General features: G+C 41.7%; 2 protein-coding genes across 2 annotated transcripts; both read left to right on the forward strand.

The window, feature by feature from the left end:
- Positions 1 to 429: 429 nt before the first annotated feature.
- On the forward strand, positions 430 to 12,750 carry LOC106588587 (activity-dependent neuroprotective protein 2a). Its single transcript, XM_014177737.3, has 4 exons — positions 430 to 691; positions 2,118 to 2,239; positions 2,550 to 2,654; positions 9,717 to 12,750. Exons 2-4 carry the CDS (start codon positions 2,132 to 2,134, stop codon positions 12,378 to 12,380), a joined length of 2,877 nt encoding a protein of 958 aa, XP_014033212.1. The 5' UTR covers positions 430 to 691; positions 2,118 to 2,131; the 3' UTR covers positions 12,381 to 12,750.
- A 1,656-nt stretch (positions 12,751 to 14,406) lies between these two features.
- Positions 14,407 to 15,977, forward strand: LOC106588588 (thioredoxin-like protein 4A). The gene is made up of 4 exons (XM_014177738.3): positions 14,407 to 14,704; positions 15,001 to 15,182; positions 15,306 to 15,409; positions 15,646 to 15,977. Exons 2-4 carry the CDS (start codon positions 15,030 to 15,032, stop codon positions 15,815 to 15,817), a joined length of 429 nt encoding a protein of 142 aa, XP_014033213.1. The 5' UTR covers positions 14,407 to 14,704; positions 15,001 to 15,029; the 3' UTR covers positions 15,818 to 15,977.
- Positions 15,978 to 17,176: the final 1,199 nt, after the last annotated feature.

Here is a 17,176-nt window from a genome sequence, read left to right on the forward strand (position 1 = left end):
AAATATAGCTATGTACTCACGTTCTTACAAAAACATTTTCTTCAAATAATGGACTGGAAGAGTCGTCTACCATTGGCTGATGAACAGTGGCATGATATGACGTCACCATACTCACTTTGGCCCTCCCCTTTGCCTCAATTTCAGGACAGCCTATTGGTTGTTTTGAATTGTACCATGTGACTAGCTAGCTTTTTCCAGAGCCTTCATTTTGTCTGTAGCCACTCCCACATCTCTTCAGTGCTCTAATATAAATGTTTATTAGCCCAATTAACTAATCAATTAAGCGTGAAATGGAATTAAATCTCCACGAAACTTCAACTGTGTTTGGAACATTCCTCAATTTAGTCCACAGCTAACTTCAATCCCATTGGTCATCTTCCGTATATGCTAATTAGGACCCAAACGTCATGTCCTGAACACAGCGCCATTTTTTTTTTTATACTTCAGGAGGAGGGTGAAACAGCATAATACATCAATTATATCACTTTAATGTAAATCATTTTTTCCTGAATTAACTTTGGTGGCTGCATGTTGTCTGGAGAGGTAAGTCGCAGAGCATTGTCCAGGTGGATTGATTGCACACTTCCGTGACACCGAGACTGAAGCGCTTGCGGATTGGTGAAACTATCCAGATAGGGGGAAAAAAAGACGCGACAGCCATCCTTTTATAACCGGAGACGCCAAAGCAAAGGTAATTTTATGTCATGTGAGCATCCTCAACAGTTCATCACAAATCTACACCTATTGTAGCCATTGTCAACAGTTGCGCAGATCCGCTGTCACAAATCAGCCAACCAGGCATGTGTGTATGCAGTTCAACCAATGATTTATCATTGCGTTCAAGACAACTAGCTAGCATTTTAGCTAATGTGTTTTTATTCCCGCCAATGCGTACAATAAAATGGGTTTAGTTATATTTTTGTTCTCCGGTCCCCCGGCCGCTTTTGATTACTGTTAATGGCACAGACGTCCCATTCGAATGGTAGTTGCCCTTTCAACTTCCATGGTAGTTTCTATGCCTACCTACTTGGTGACCACGGGTAGCTGTGAATCAGGATTTAATTCCGGAGAGGGAGTCTGGAAAACGTCTAGCACATCCAGGGAAAGCACCAGGAACGCAAATGATCAACTCCCGAGTCAGGGAGGCAAGTAACTCACGTTAGCCAGCTAGTGATGAAAATAGCAATACTGGACCTTTTGGAGTTCCTGTAATTGGAATGAGTACACATAAAATACTTGAATGAGGATCCATTACTGATTCTTAGAACTGATGTTTAGAGTAATTCTTAGTGGTCAGAAATGTACATTTATGTTTCAAAAGTAACATTTGATTGCCAGTTGTGTATCCGTGTGACAATGTCCAAATTGGTTCACGCCAAATAATGAAAGCAAAATAAAAAATAATTAAGTATGAGGCGGGTAACTTTATCGCGGTTTAGTGAAATTACTATGAATCTTACCCAAAATGTAATAGCAAGAATACAAGGAATTTGTTTTTCAATTGAAATGCCAGATTATGATTACCGATTTTAAAGACAGAAGTAACTAAATAGTAACAATTATTTTGTCTATTTGGGAATCATTCGACTTTTTATATTAACATGTATTGTAATGTCACACCAGATGACACATTCAAGGCACCAATACATGAAATTGGATATAAACTAAACATTTAAGTTGGCCAGTTGTTTAGACATTATTTTTTCACTTTTGTTTTGGCCATATGGCAGCTACCCAATTTTTCATGTTATCTTGCAGTGTGTTGTGTGTTTTGATTTGGAGAGCAGCTATATTAGCTAAAGGATGATGCTGGGTGAGTGTAACGTTATCTAGCTTCATGAATGCATTTACAATTCTTACAATTATGTCACTAGGTTATATGGGCCATAGGCTACATTCATGGGTAGTGTATTTTCATTTAGGCCTATCCATGTTAACAATTTGAAATGGACCCAGGTTGTTATACTAACCATGTCCCCAGGCTTATTGTTATGGTACTTTTATGCACAGTTTATGATGAACTAATAGGCTAACAGATCTGGGATAACTGAGTTAATAAGTGTAAAGTGTACTGTAGGTTATATTACCTGGCCTAACAAGATGCCTCTCTCTTTTAGGAAGCTGAGGAGCAATGTATCAAGTCCCTGTTGGAAACTTGGAAAACATCAGAAAAACAAGGAGAAAAGTTAAACATATTTTGAGTGACTTTGGACTGGAGAATTGTAAAGTCCTTCTGGAAGTATGTATTTGTTGTGCAATTTTTATGTTTAAAACTATCAGATCCGTGTAGCAACTATTGTTTGGCGGCTAGATTAATGCCTAATTATTGCCATTTTACCCATTGTTTAGAGTCATGATTGTACTTTTCCCACAACTTTTAAAGATTCTGTGTCCCATATGGCACCTTGTTCCCTATGGGCTATATAGTAGTGTACTATAAAGGGGATAAGATGCCATTTGGGATGCACAACAGTGAACGATCAGAGATCATTGATCAGTGTTTTCTTCCTGTGATACTTAGCTCTATGTTGTCTGTCACCATCTTCCAGGAGCTGCAGAAGGAGAAGGAGAAAAACTCTGATTCTGATGAGGCGTTTCAGGAGACCGAGTGGGTGGACCTCAGTGAGCCCTTTCCAGGCAAGAGAAAGAAAAAGGTAAAATAGCACCTGGAAAGATTAGCTAGTCTGGGGATGTCAACAAACCAAGCAAGTGTTTTAAATTGAAACAGAATAGTTTATAGTTCAACTGATTGATTAACCTTTCTGGGAAGGGGGTTCCGCTAGCGGAACACCTGGCCTACAGCCAGTGAAATGGCAGGGCACCACATTTAACCTGTCTGGGCTAGGGGGCAGTATTTTCACGGGCTGGATAAAAAAACATACCCGATTTAAACTGGTTACTACTCTTGCCCAGAAATGGGAATATGCATATTATTAGTAGATTTGGATAGAAAACACTCTGAAGTTTCTAAAACCGTTTGAATGGTGTCTGTGAGTATAACAGAACTCATATGGCAGGCAAAAACCTGAGAAAATTCCAAGCAGGAAGTGGCCTGTCTGAGAATTTGTAGTTCTTCTTTTGATTCTCTAGCGAAACTACAGTATCTGTGGGGTTACGTTGCACTTTCTAAGGCTTCCATTGGCTCTCTAAAGCCTTGAGAAAGCGGATTGAGGCGTCTCCCGTCTCTGGGCAGAGTGTAGTAGCTCAGTTTCTCAGTGGTCTGCCTGGTGACAGAGATTGGATATACGCGAGCGCGCTGTTTTTTGTTTTCCTCTTTGAATGAATACACTACTGTCCGGTTGGAATATTATCGCTATTTTACGAGAAAAATCCAATAAATTGATTTTAAACAGCGTTTGACATGCTTCTAAGTACGGTAATGGAACATTCTGAATTTTTTTGTCTCGAAATGCGCTTGCGCGTTACCCTTTGGATAGTGCTCTGAACGCAAGAACAAAACGGGAGGTATTTGGACATAACTATGGATTATTTGGAACAAAAAATTAATTTCTTGTTGAAGTAGCAGTCCTGGGAGTGCATTCTGACGAAGATCAGCAAAGGTAATACAATATTTCTAATATTAATTCTGAGTTTAATGTGCACCGAACTTGGCAGGTGTCAAAATGGCTAGCCGTGATGGCTGAGCTATGTACTCAGATTATTGAAAAATGTGCTTTCTCCGAAAACCTATTTTAAAATCTGACATAGCGATTGCATAAAGGAGTTGTGTATCTATAATTCTTAAAATAATTATGTATTTTGTCAATGTTTTATGATGAGTAATTTAGTAAATTCACTGGAAGTTTTTGGTGGGAATGCACGTTCTGAACATCACACGCCAATGTAAAAAGCTGTTTTTGGATATAAATATGAACTTGATTTAACCCCTGTGCGCCCTCGGACATCCAGCGAAAAATCCTATCGCCATTAGCATAACAAAATGTAATATTTTTTTTTTCAAATTATATAGTTTTATAGATGCACCTCTCCTGAATCGAACCACGTTGTCCGATTTCAAAAAGGCTTTACAGCAAAGCAAAACATTAGATTATGTTAGGAGTATATCGTAAAAGTAGCCACATAGCCATTTTCCGACCAACCACATGCATCACAAATAACCAAAAAACAGCTAAATGCAGCACTAACCTTTGACAATCTTCATCAGATGACACACCTAGGACATCATGTTACACAATGCATGCATTCCTTTGTTCGATAAAGTTCATATTTATATATAAAAACAGCATTTTACATCGGTGCGTAACGTTGACTAACTATTTTCCCTCAAATGCATCCGATGAAACAGCGCTACAATTTACTAAATTACTATTCGAAAACATTTTTAAAATGTAATATTGTCATTCTAAGATTTATAGATGAATATCTCTTGAAAGCACCTGTAATGCCAGATTTAAAAATAACTTTACTGGGTAATCACACTTTGCGATAAAAGGGGATGCGATACTCAGAACAATAGGCTAGCAATACAGGTCAGCGCCATCTTGGAACAATCGCATATCAAATCTAGTCTTGTATACTATTGTCAATAATCCCTTACCTTTGATTATCTTCATCCTTAGGCACTTCCAGGAATCCCAGGTCCACACCAAATGTATTTTCGTTTGAAAAAGTTAATCCTTTACGTCCCAATAGCTTGTTCTTGTTAGCGCGTTCTGAAGGCTGCACCAAAAGTTCCGACGTGTGCGGGGCTACTCTTTCAACAAAATGCATTTTTTTCTTATTTAGGTTCGTTCAAACTTGTCAAACGTTGTATAACATAAATCTTTAGGGCCTTTTTCAACCAGAGCTCCAATAAGATTTGAGGGGGACGATTGCATTGCATTTCAAAACGTTTCGAAAGGGGAGGGTAGCTAGGGGCGCCGGCGTCATAATGGTGATGGCTCTCTCCGTGTGACCACGTTCCACAGCGTGTCATTCTGTCAGTTTTCACAGTAGGAGACTCAAATCACTTTGTAAAGACTGGGGACATCTAGTGGAAGCAATAGGAAGTGCTCAGTGAACCATAGCTCACGGTGTGATTAATAGGCAACGTGATGAAGTTGAGTCCGCAATTCAGAATTCCACTTCCTGTTTCGATATGTCTCAGGGTTTTGACTGCCATATGAGTTCTGTTATACTCGCAGACACCATTCAAACAGTTTTAGAAACTTTAGGGTGTTTTCTATCCACAAGTATTAATTATATGTATATCCTAGCTTCTGAGTTTGAGTAGTAGGCCGTTTAAAATGGGCATGAATTTTTTTCAAAATGCGCTGTGGCGCCCCCTATCCTAGGCGACCGTCAAGAGGTTAACAAAACATACATGTATTGTATAACATAATGTCCTAGGAGTGTCATCTGATGAAGATCAAAGGTTAGTGCTTCATTTAGCTGTGTTTTGGGTTTTTGTGACATATGCTTGCTTGAAAAATGGCTGTGATTATTTTGGTCTATGTACTCTCCTAACAATCTGTTTTGCTTTCGCTGTAAAGCCTTTTTGAAATTGGACAATGTGGTTAGATTAACGAGAGTCTTATCTTTAAAATGGTGTAAAATAGTCCTATGTTTGAAATTGAAATTATTGCATTTGAGGTTTTTGTATTTCGCGCCACGCTGTTCCACTGGCTGTTGAATAGAGTGGGACAGTCCCACCTAACCCATAGAGGTAAAACAACAGAAATCTCAGAATTAAAATTTCTAAAACATACAAGTATTATACACTATTTTAAAGAAACTTCTCGTTAATCCAGCCGCTGTGTCCGATTTTCAAAAAGGCGAAACAATGAAAGCACACCATGCGATTATGTTAGGTCAGCGCCTAGCCACAAAAAAACCATACAGCCATTTTCCAAAGAAGGAGAGGTGTCACAAAAGTCAGAAATGGCGTTAAAATTAATCACTAACCTTTGATCTTCATCTGGTGGCACTCCCAGTACTCCATGTTAGACAAATGTTTGTTTTGTTCGATAAAGTTCATCTTTATGTCCAAATACCTCCTTTTTGTTCGCATTTAGTCCAGTAATCCAAATGCACAAAGTCTAGACGAAAAGTCAAAAAAGTTTCATTTGAGTTTGTAGAAACATGTCAAATGATGTTTCTAATCAATTCTTAGGGTGTTTTTATCATAAATATTCAATAATGTTTCAACCGGACAATACTGTTTTCATTAGAAAGGAAAGGGAACAGAGCTCGTGCTCACGCGCGTGACTAAACCTGGGCCATCTGCTTAGTGCTCTTATTCGCTCCCCTTTCACAATAGAAGCCTGAAACAACTTCTATAGACTGTTGACATCTAGTGGAAGCCCTAGGAAGTGCAATCTGACCCCCACAGACACTGGATATTTGATAGGCATTCACTTGAAAACTACAAGCCTCAGAATTCCCACTTCCTGGTTGGATTTTTCTCAGGTTTTCGCCTGCCATATGAGTTCTGTTATACTCACAGACATTATTTTAACCTGTCTGGGCTAGGGGGCAGTATTTTCATGGCCGGATGAAAAACGTACCCAATTTTAACAGGTTACTACTCTGGCCCAGAAACTAGAATATGCATATTATTAGTAGATTTGGATAGAAAACACACTGAAGTTTCTAAAACGGTTTGAATGGTGTCTGTGAGTATAACAGAACTCATATGGCATTCAAAAACCTGAGAAAAAGTCAACCAGGAAGTGGAGGATCTGAGAATTGTAGTTCTTCTTTCTAGTCCCTTTCGAAACTATAGTATCTGTGGGGTTACGTTGCACTTCCTAAGGCTTCCATTGGCTGTCAAAAGCCTTCAGAAAGTGGTTTGAGCATTCTCCTGTCACTGGGCAGATAATAGGAGCTCAGTTTCTGAGTGGACTGCCTGGCAACAAAGGGATTGGATATGCTCGATCCCACGAGCGCGCCCCTCCTTCTTTTTCTCCTTGAATGAATACGCAATTGTCCGGTTGGAATATTATCGCAATTTTACGTTAACCTCTTGGGGCTAGGTGGGACGCTAGCGTGCCACCCGTGGTGCACTCCATCAACAGCAGGTGCATTTCAAGAGCGGCAAATTTGAATCCAAATAAATGTCAAAATTCAAATTTTTCAAAAATACAACTATGTTACACCATTTGAAAGATAAACATCTCCTTAATCTAACCACGTTTTACGATTTCAAAAAGGTTTTACGGCGAAAGCATAAATTTAGAGTATGTTAGGACAGTACATTTACAAGAGTTGTGTGTAATGTTTTGTCAAGTCAAAGACAGGGTCACCAAAACCATAAAACCAGCTAAAATGATACACTAACCTTTTACAATCTCCATCAGATGACACTCCTAGGACATTATGTTAGACAATGCATGCATTTTTAGTTCTATCAAGTTGATATTTATATCCAAAAACAGCGTTTTACTATGGCATTGATGTTGAGGAAATCGTTTCCCTCCAATAACCGGCAGTCAAGTCAGCGTCACAAATTAAATAATTAAAATTAGAAAACATTGGTAAAATATTATATTGTCATTTAAAGAATTATAGATTTACATCTTTTGAACGCAATCAACTTGCCAGATTTAAAAATAACCTTACTGGGAAATCACACTTTGCAATAATCTGAGCACTGTGCCCAGAAAAATACGCGTTGCGATACAGACTAGACGTCATGTTGGGGAGATCTAAAATCGAAAATACTATGTAAATAATCCATTACCTTTGATTCTCTTCATCAGATGTCACTTCCAGGTATCACAGGTCCATAACGAATGTAGTTTTGTTCAAAAAAGCTCATCATTTATGTCCAAAAATCTCCGTCTCGTTAGCACATGATGTAAGCCAGCCGGACTTCTCGTCATGAACGAGGGGAAAAAATATATTTCCGTTCGTTCAAACATGTCAAACGTTGTATAGCATAAATCATTAGGGCCTTTTTTAACCAGAACATGAATAATATTCAAGGTGGACGAATGCATAGTCTTTTATAACGTATTGGAACGAGGGTACCCAACATGAAGTAGCGCGCCAGGTGTCTAATGGGACATCACCGTTCCATGGCTCTTGTTCGGTCAGATCTCCCTCCAGAAGACTCAAAACACTTTGTAAAGGCTGGTGACATCTAGTGGAAGCAATAGGAAGTGCCAAAATATTCCTAAACCCCTGTGTTTTTCAATGGGATAGGTTTAAAGTCAATACAACACATCAGGTATCCACTTCCTGTCAGAAAATGTCTCAGGGTTTTGCCTGCCAAATGAGTTCTGTTATACTCACAGACACCATTCAAACAGTTTTGGAAACTTTAGAGTGTTTTCTATCCATATATAATAAGTATATGCATATTCTAGTTACTGGGTAGGATTAGTAACCAGATTAAATCGGGTACATTTTTTTTATCCAGACGTGCAAATGCTGCCCCCTAGACCCAACAGGTTAAAAATACCATAAAGATTGATTTTAAACAGCGTTTGACATGCTTCTAACTACGGTAATGGAACATTTTCACTTTTCGTCTCTGGTACCGCGCTCGCGCGTTATGCCTTTGGATAGTGCTCTGAACGCACGAACAAAACTGAGGTATTTGGACATAAATATGGAGTATTTAGAACAAAAACAACATTTCTTGTGGAAGTAGCAGTCCTGGGAGGGCATTCTGACAAAGATCAGGAAAGGTAAGAGAATATTTCTGATACTAATTCTGAGTTTAGGTTTCCCCGAACTTGGCGGGTGTCTGTATAGCTCTCTGTGATGGCTGAGCTATGTACTCAGAATATTGAAAAATATGCTTTCTCCGTAAAGCTATTTTAAAATCTGACACAGCGGTTGCATAAAGCAGTAGTCTATCTATAATTCTTTAAATAATTGTTATATATTTTGTCAACGTTTATGAGTATTTTTGTAAATTGATGTGCACTTTCACCGGACATTTGGTGGGAATACATTTTCTGAACATCACGCGCCAATGTAAAATGCTGTTTTTCAATATAAATATGAACTTTATCGAACAAAACATACATGTATTGTGTGACATAATGTCCTAGGAGTGTCATCTGATGAAGATCGTCAAAGGTTAGTGCTTCATTTAGCTGTGTTTTGGGTGTTATTGACACATGTCCTTGCTTGGAAAATGGCTGTGTGATTATTTTTGTCTATGTACTCTCCTAACATAATCTAATGTTTTGCTTTCGCTGTAAAGCCTTTTTGAAATCGGACAATGTGGTTACATCAAGGAGAAGTGTATCTTTAAAATGGTGTAAAATAGTTGTATGTTTGAGAAAGTTGAATTATGACATTTTGTTTTTGAATTTGCCGCTCTGATATTTCACGGCTGTGTCCCGCAGGTGGGACGCTAGCGTCCCACGTAGCCCATAGAAGTCAACAGTTTTGCAAACTTTAGAGTTTTCTATCCAAATCTACTAATTATATGCATATTCTAGCTTCTGGGCCTGAGTAACAGGCAGTTTACTCTGAGCACGCTTTTCATCCAAACTTCCCAATGCAGCCCCTATCCCTAAAGAGTTAAATGTGCCAATATTTCTGGGGTCTGTCAAAATGGATAGCCACGTGTGTTTAAAAAAAAATGTTGATTCACTTCTTACTGAATCATCTGAAATGGATGCCTATTCCCCAAATTCCCACCCTAGGCCTCTGACAAAAGTGGTGCACTATGTAGGGCACACACTTTTCGGACAAAAAAAAAACGAACAATCTTCTTTTGCTAATCACACTTGTTGTCTGTGCATTTACTTCCCCAGTGGCCATACCGCACGCGGCTGTTGTGCTGCACCCTCTGTAAGTACTCTACCCGGAACTGGTACTCCTACAAGAGTCATCTGCAGCGGAACCATGAGTATGAGAGGAAACTGTGTGTCCTGGCTCCCTGCCAGATCTGCTCCTTCGTCGCCCACCCCCGAGTCCTCAAGAAGCACCTCCTACTCTTCCATGGCTCTCCGAACGTGGACCAAGATGCAGAGTCTCTGCATTCAACTACCAAGAAAGGGGACCGGTTTAAGTGTCGTAAGTGCCGATATGTGGACTCAAACCTGTTCTCAATGAAGAAGCACGTCATGCTGAACCACCTGGAGAAGCTGTGGCACCACTTCTCAGGACGGATACCAGACACTAAGTTCCCCCATACAGCCTCCAGGCAGTTCTGTAAGGTGTGTAAGATGGTCATCGAAAGCACGGAGCACATGCTGCACCACATCCTGTCCTCTCCCACTCACCAGTGGGCCTGCGCTCAGATAAGGACCTGGATCTTAGAGAACACAAATTACCAAACACTGGCCCCTAAAAACCAGCTGCCACAGGTATCCAGTCCTGAGCAGCTGGCCGGGGCCAAACAGAGCTTCCTCCCCCCACAGGCTTCAACCCTGGTTCAGCTGGCCAGTGCTGAGGCTAAAGGCCTCCTCCAGCCTGGTGCTACTGTCAACCTGCAGAGTGCTATGCCACAGGGGGCCATCTCAGCCACCATGCCCATCGGCCAGACCATGGTCAGACTGCCCTCTAGCACCTCACTACCTGGTGCTCCTCACAACCAGGTGCCTTTCACCATAGGGGTCCAAGGTCAACAGCAGCCCCAGCAGGTCTTCCTGCCCCCGAGGGTGCAGATCAGCATTCCAGGGATGTCCCAGTCCCTCATGATGACTCAGCGCCTCCCCCTGAATCACGGGACCCCCCAGGGTACCATGCTCCAGAGCACCCCTCAGGGCACCATGCTGACCTCCCAGTCCCTCCTCAGCCACCTCATCCCCACGGGCAACAAGGTCAACGGCATGCCCACCTACACTTTCGCCACGCCGGTGGGCATGCCCGGCCAGACAAATAACGTCCAGCTGATCAGCAAGGCTCCTCAACCCATCAAACCAGCAGGTAACCCCGCTCTCAACGCCAAAGCCAAGAAGTGGATCACCTGTCCCATCTGTAATGAACTGCTCCCCTCCAATGTCTATGAGGCTCACCAACAGGCTGCCCACAAGGCCCAGCCCAGAACAGCCAAGCAGCAGGGCTTGGCTGCCCGCGCTCCCTTCCTCAGGAAGATGCCTGACAAGACAGTCAAGTGTTTGAAGTGTAAGATCCTGCTGTCTGAGAAGGGCCTTTTTGAACACCTGCTGCACGGGCTCAACTGTCTCTACTGTCCTGGGATGTTCTACTCCATCCAACAACTGGTTGAGCACACAAACACACAACACAACCCCACACAGAAGGCCAACTGTGACTTCATGAGGCGGGAGTATAGACTGTACACAGACGACAGCGGTAACCTTCTGTTCCCCTACTTTGACATTAACACCACGGCCCCCAAAGAGATCCTAGGAGACGCAGAACTGAAACTAGCTCTGGTCACAAACTCCCTGGACCTGATCTTCCTCAAGATGCAGCCTGGTGGTAAACAGGAAGTGTGTCGGAACCCCAGTAAAACGACGCGGACCGACTGCCCCTTCTGTGAAGAGAAGTGTGTCACAGTGGAGAACTACCAGGCCCATCTGAGTGGGAAGCACTGCATCGCGCCCACCGTCCATGCCATCCTCAAGACCGCAGCGTTCAAATGCATCTACTGCAACGGCGTTTACACAGGCAAGACCACACAGAAAGCTATAGTCATCCATCTACAGCGATGCCGCCGTGCACCCAGGACCCCTAAAGATGCAGACAGTCTCCAGTCCACCCCCACCAACGGACGCCAGCAGCAGGTCATGGCCTTTAACCAGATGATCCAGGTGCCAGGTCTGTACTCTGCCCAGCTCCCTCCCGTCCCCATGGCAGCGCAGGCCTCCGTCCCCGTCCCCCAGCCCTCCGAGTCTCCTGCTGAGCTGCAGAGCAAGCTGAGGCTGGAGGCGGCCTTCAGGGAGGCCATGGAGGCCAACAAGAAAGAGAGGGATGCGCGGGCAGCCTTCCGTAAGCAACGAGAGAAGGAGAAACGAGAGCAGGGACCCCTGACAGACCCCTCTATTCAGCTAGCACTGGACCCCAGTGGGATGGAGAAACGCCCCTCTGAGGAGCGGAAAGACTTCCTCACCAGATACTTTCACACTAAGCCGTATCCCACAAAGAAGGAGTCTGAGGAGCTCTCCAAGAGACTGTGGTTGACCCGGACTGAGGTGTCCACCCTGTTTGGAATGAAGCGCACCAAGTGCATGAAGGCCATTCAGAAGAACAGCCCTACCATCTTCATGGGTTTCAACATGACTGAGCTGAAGAAACTTAAGCACGACCTCCTCATCCCAGACGTGGAACCTGTGGAACCTGCAGAACCTGAGAAGATGGCTGACCTGGAAGTGGAACCAGAACAGGCAGGTTCCTCAGAAGGGGAACCAGCTGAACCAGAAATGTCTCTTCCAGAAGAAGATCCTTTAGAACCACATCAGAAGGATGTTCCAGAGATGGATCCTTTAGAACCAGAGCCGATGGCTGTCTGAGTTGTCACTTCAGAGTACATGTACAGTGTATATAGATCCCTTTACCTGGCTGACTGCAGCAGATTGCAGTGCCCTGAAATGTATACTTTTATATTGATGTTGATCTGCCTGCTAGTGTTGTCCAGATTAAATGTCAACTTAATTTTAGGTGTTTACTTATTATTCTCCTTTTCGTAGAACTGTAATTCAAATGTTGACATTCTCACAGGCTACATGTTAGAACAAACCTCTGTATTAGTGTAAAAAATATAAAGCCAGGATTTTATTAGTTCAACGAAGGGTATTGATTCTGAGTGACACTCCGTTTTCAAGGGTTTGTTGCGAGAGCTGTGTTACATACAACCAACGCATGGTTAAATCCACCATTTCTTTCTAGGGGGCATCTTTTAGAGATGTTTTTCAGCCCATTGAACATGATTCAGTTTGAAAGATATTTTACTTGCTGCTTGTTTTGAAATACAGTCTTAACTGTTAAAGCTATACCTGTATTTAGTATTATGGAATACTCATACTATACAAACTGGGATAATTGATTAGACTTTTTAAGCAACTAAACTATTAACTCTCCTGTTCAAAATATAATGAACAGTATGTGTAAATGTTTATCAGAATACCTTTTTTCTGTTAGTGATGTCATTTTGTATGATAGTTACTGGCCATCGTTCTCAATAGAAACTCAAATCTATTATGTGGTTATGAGTCCATTGACTAGATGAGACTGAGTATAATCATAACTGTAAGATTCTGTCTAGCTTTTTTCTTTTCAGAATGTGTATCAACAGGTATGCTATTCTTCCCTTTCTTGAAACTACGTCATGAGTTCGCTCAGATACTGAATTTTTTTCCATAGCCTCCATCACTTTCAACTTTGCTTTGCTCACCCTTGTTCATTTGCTGTTTTGTCCACTCATTTTGTTGAATGTTATTATTTTGGGAAAACAGAATACCTCACCTGGTGTTTTTACCATTATTTTCACATGTTAATTCATCTATGGCAAGGATGTCAAACTCATTCCATGGAGGACCTAGAATAGTCTGCTGGTTTTTTTTTTTGTATTTTTTTTTCATTTAGGACCAAGACAACCAAGTGAGGTGAGCTCCTTACTAATTAGTGACCTTAATTCATCAATCAAGTACAAGGGGGAGCGAAAACTTGCATACACTCGGCCCTCCTTGGAAGAAGTTTGACTAATGTGCTATGATTTTGTTCTTTGTTTCTACTTCTTCCTGTCTCATTTGCAATTGATTGTTAGGTGTATGTACTGTATACCTGTTGGGTTTTCTATGGTTTCAGTCCTTGCGAAGCAAAAAATGTATTTAGTCTTGAAGGTTTGAACCTGCTGATGCATTGTGGCAGAATTGTGCAGAATAAAAACTTTTTCCAAATAAATATGTATTTTACTCCTGCAACTTATTTCTCATGAATGGCTGTCCATCTGAGAAAGTTGGTCTCTATCCAAAGTGGGTTATTGTAAAATCAAATAATGGCTAGCTTTTATTTCTGTGTAGCCATTAATTGTCTGACAAGTACCATGGATAACTTCACCAAGATACACCACAGCCCGTCGTTTCAAATGGGAACAAACGAGTCATAGTGGGCAGCACAAGCACGAGCTAGAGATCCTATTGGCGCGTTCTAGCATATTTTCGTTCAGAGTAGCTGAAGTGCGCGTGTGCAATATATCAATTCGCCTTTGCAATCCTAAATAACCCAACAACTTCGGCAAAGAGTAAAGTCTACAAATGTAGTCCAATCTGTTCGTAACAGATTGCAGTTTCGGGAACAGAAACTGTATTGAGATCAAATGTTGATTTGATGAGAAAATGTACAGAAAAACGGCCAAAATCCGTGTTGGTCCATCCTCTCCCACTGCCGGACACCATATTTAGTAGAGAGTGGAAACGCCAAGCGGATGCTTCACATTTATACATCCGGTGAAATATCTGTCTCATTGTTCTATGCATTTACTGACTCGTCTGGTATGCGCCGTGCATTCATATTGTCGTTTATTAGTGACGTAATCAACAGGATTTCCACTATAGTTACAAAGTTAACATTTTCTATATCGTAAAAATCCCTGGAAAAAATAAAGTCGCTTTTGGTCGTAATTTAAGGTTAGGCTTAGCAGTGTGGTTAAGGTGACGGTTAAAATCAAATGTTAAAAAGATAAATTGTAGAAATAGGCGGGGTTTATGACTTTGGCTGTTATAACTACACGACCAAAATAGAAGCCACTTTCTTTTTTTTGTTCGTCTTTTCACTGACAGACCCAGACTACCGGTTTGTTTCAATTCACGCTTTGGGGCTTGAATAATTTCATACGGTAAGCGTGTTTTTGAAACCTTAGTACTTCTATATTTTCAATGCTGTAATTTTACTTGAGTTCTTTCAACTTTGACTTTCTGGAAATTTCCATGCCAGTGCTAGCTAACGTTATCTAGCTAGGCTTCCAACAGTGGCAATAGTGCTTTCTCGCTTTTAGCCTCAGTTATCTAATTTCTATCTAAAGAAACGGGTGTTCCGCTGTCAAATATAGTTAGTAACAACATTTTTATATTTCTCCGAAAAACTAAGTCATTTTAACGTTAAACGTGTTACTTTCCAACATGCCTCTTCCAGGAGATACGTGCTAACACTGCAGCAGCAAGATGTCGTACATGCTACCGCATCTCCACAACGGCTGGCAGGTCGACCAAGCCATTCTATCCGAGGAGGACAGAGCCCTGGTTATTAGGTTTGGACACGATTGGGACCCAACATGTATGAAAATGGACGAGGTGTTGTACAGCATAGCTGAAAAGGTAAAATATATGTTATTGTACCAAAGTTGATGTTTGTATTTCACATTTTTGAAATCAATTTTTTCAACGTTTCATTGAACGTTGCTATTTTTACAGTACAAACATCACTATTCCTCCCTACAGGTGAAAAACTTTGCAGTCATCTATTTGGTGGACATCACAGAGGTGCCGGACTTCAACAAGATGTACGAGTTGTATGATCCTTGCACTGTCATGTTCTTCTTCAGGTGAGTTTCAAGTTATCATGTCCGCCTTCACTTCAGAGCCCTGCAACCAATCTCTAGTTATGACTTGCTAAATTAATGCAAATGTTCAACAAAAATGGGTGTTGTGAACACAGGCCATATAGGCAAGTTGTGAAAAGCAAAGGTATGCTCAGCTTTAACAGTCCCACGCTGCTGTTTTAGTCTTGCATGACTGTGAAACTAAAATATTCCTTCTCTCGACTTCTGCGCTGTTCCAGGAACAAGCACATCATGATAGATCTGGGGACAGGTAACAACAACAAGATCAACTGGACCATGGAGGACAAGCAGGAGATGATTGACATTGTTGAGACCGTTTACCGAGGGGCGAGAAAGGGACGAGGTCTGGTCGTATCTCCGAAGGACTACTCCACAAAATACAGATACTGATTGGTTCTTCGCATTGCTTTGTGTGATGCCCAATGGGAGCAAATCTGTCTTTTCAATATTAGACTTTCTGAACAGCTGGACTTCAGACAGGCTCTCATTATGTTACAGACAAGTCACCTTTTTTCCATCGCAGTTATTAAAACCATTTGTTATTTTTGTATTTAATGTGGTGTTCATATTTGATACTGCCATTTAGCTATCACTTCACAGCCTGTATTCCCAGACTCAGATTAAGGCTAGTCCTCGATTTAATATATATATATTTTTTAATCATTCACAATTAATCTCAATTGAAAGTGTTTCAGTTCAGGGTGGCTTAATCTGGAAAATTAGCACATATGTTTAATCTGTGGTGTATATGTGATTTGGGTAGTGATGTGCCTGGCTGCGTCGCGCTCCCTTCCTCAGGAAGATGACTGTCAAATGTGTTGTAAGATCCTCCTGTCTGAGAAGGGCCTCTTTGAAAACCTGCTGCATGGGCTCAACTTGTCTCTACTGTGCTGGGATGTTCTACTCCACCCAACAACTGATTGAACACACAAGACAACCACACACAGAAGGCCAACTGTGACTTTGTGAGGTTGGAGTATAGACTCTACACAGATGACAGCAGTAACCTTCTGTTCCCCAACTTTGACATCAACACCATGGCCCCCAAAGACATCCTAGGAGACGCAGAGCTGAAACTTGCAGTGGTTACCAACTCCCTGGACCTGATCTTCCTCAAGATGCAGCCTGGTCGTAAACAGGAAGTGTGTTTGAACTCCAGTAAAATGACTGCCCCTTCAGTGAAGAGAAGTGTGTCACAGTGGAGGGCTACCAGGCCCATCTGAGTGGGAAGCACTGCATCCTGTCCACGCCATCCTCAAGACCACAACATTTAAATGTATTTACTGCAACGGCATCTACACAGGCAAGACCACGCAGAGAGTGGCTACTCTATATGAACGCAGCTGCCACTTCATTAAAGCTGTTGGATGAACTGCATCGGGGCAGCAGGTTTTGTACTCATTTTAGCATTCTCTACCAGAATGTATTTTTTTGCCCCCCTTTTGATATCATGTACATCGATACATTGCTGTGTTTTCATTTATAAAGCCCTTTTCCAAAAACTCACCCTGTACCGAACATCATTACTAACCTTAAGACATTTACGACACCCGGTCTCAGCAAAGGCTAACTGGAAATTCCTTCTGTGTACTGAGTTAGGTAAATATGTGTGTTGGGGTGCAAGTATGTGTGGGTAGAGTCCAATGTGTGTGCGTAGACTGCAAAAAAGGGTCAATGCAGGTAGTCCGGGTAGCCATTTAATTAGCTATTTAGCATTAAAGTTTAGCAGGCTTAGGGCAGTGGTACTCT

Source organism: Salmo salar, chromosome 27, assembly GCF_965601325.2.
Source record: "Salmo salar chromosome 27, fSalSal1, whole genome shotgun sequence".
Lineage (NCBI taxonomy): Eukaryota > Metazoa > Chordata > Actinopteri > Salmoniformes > Salmonidae > Salmo > Salmo salar.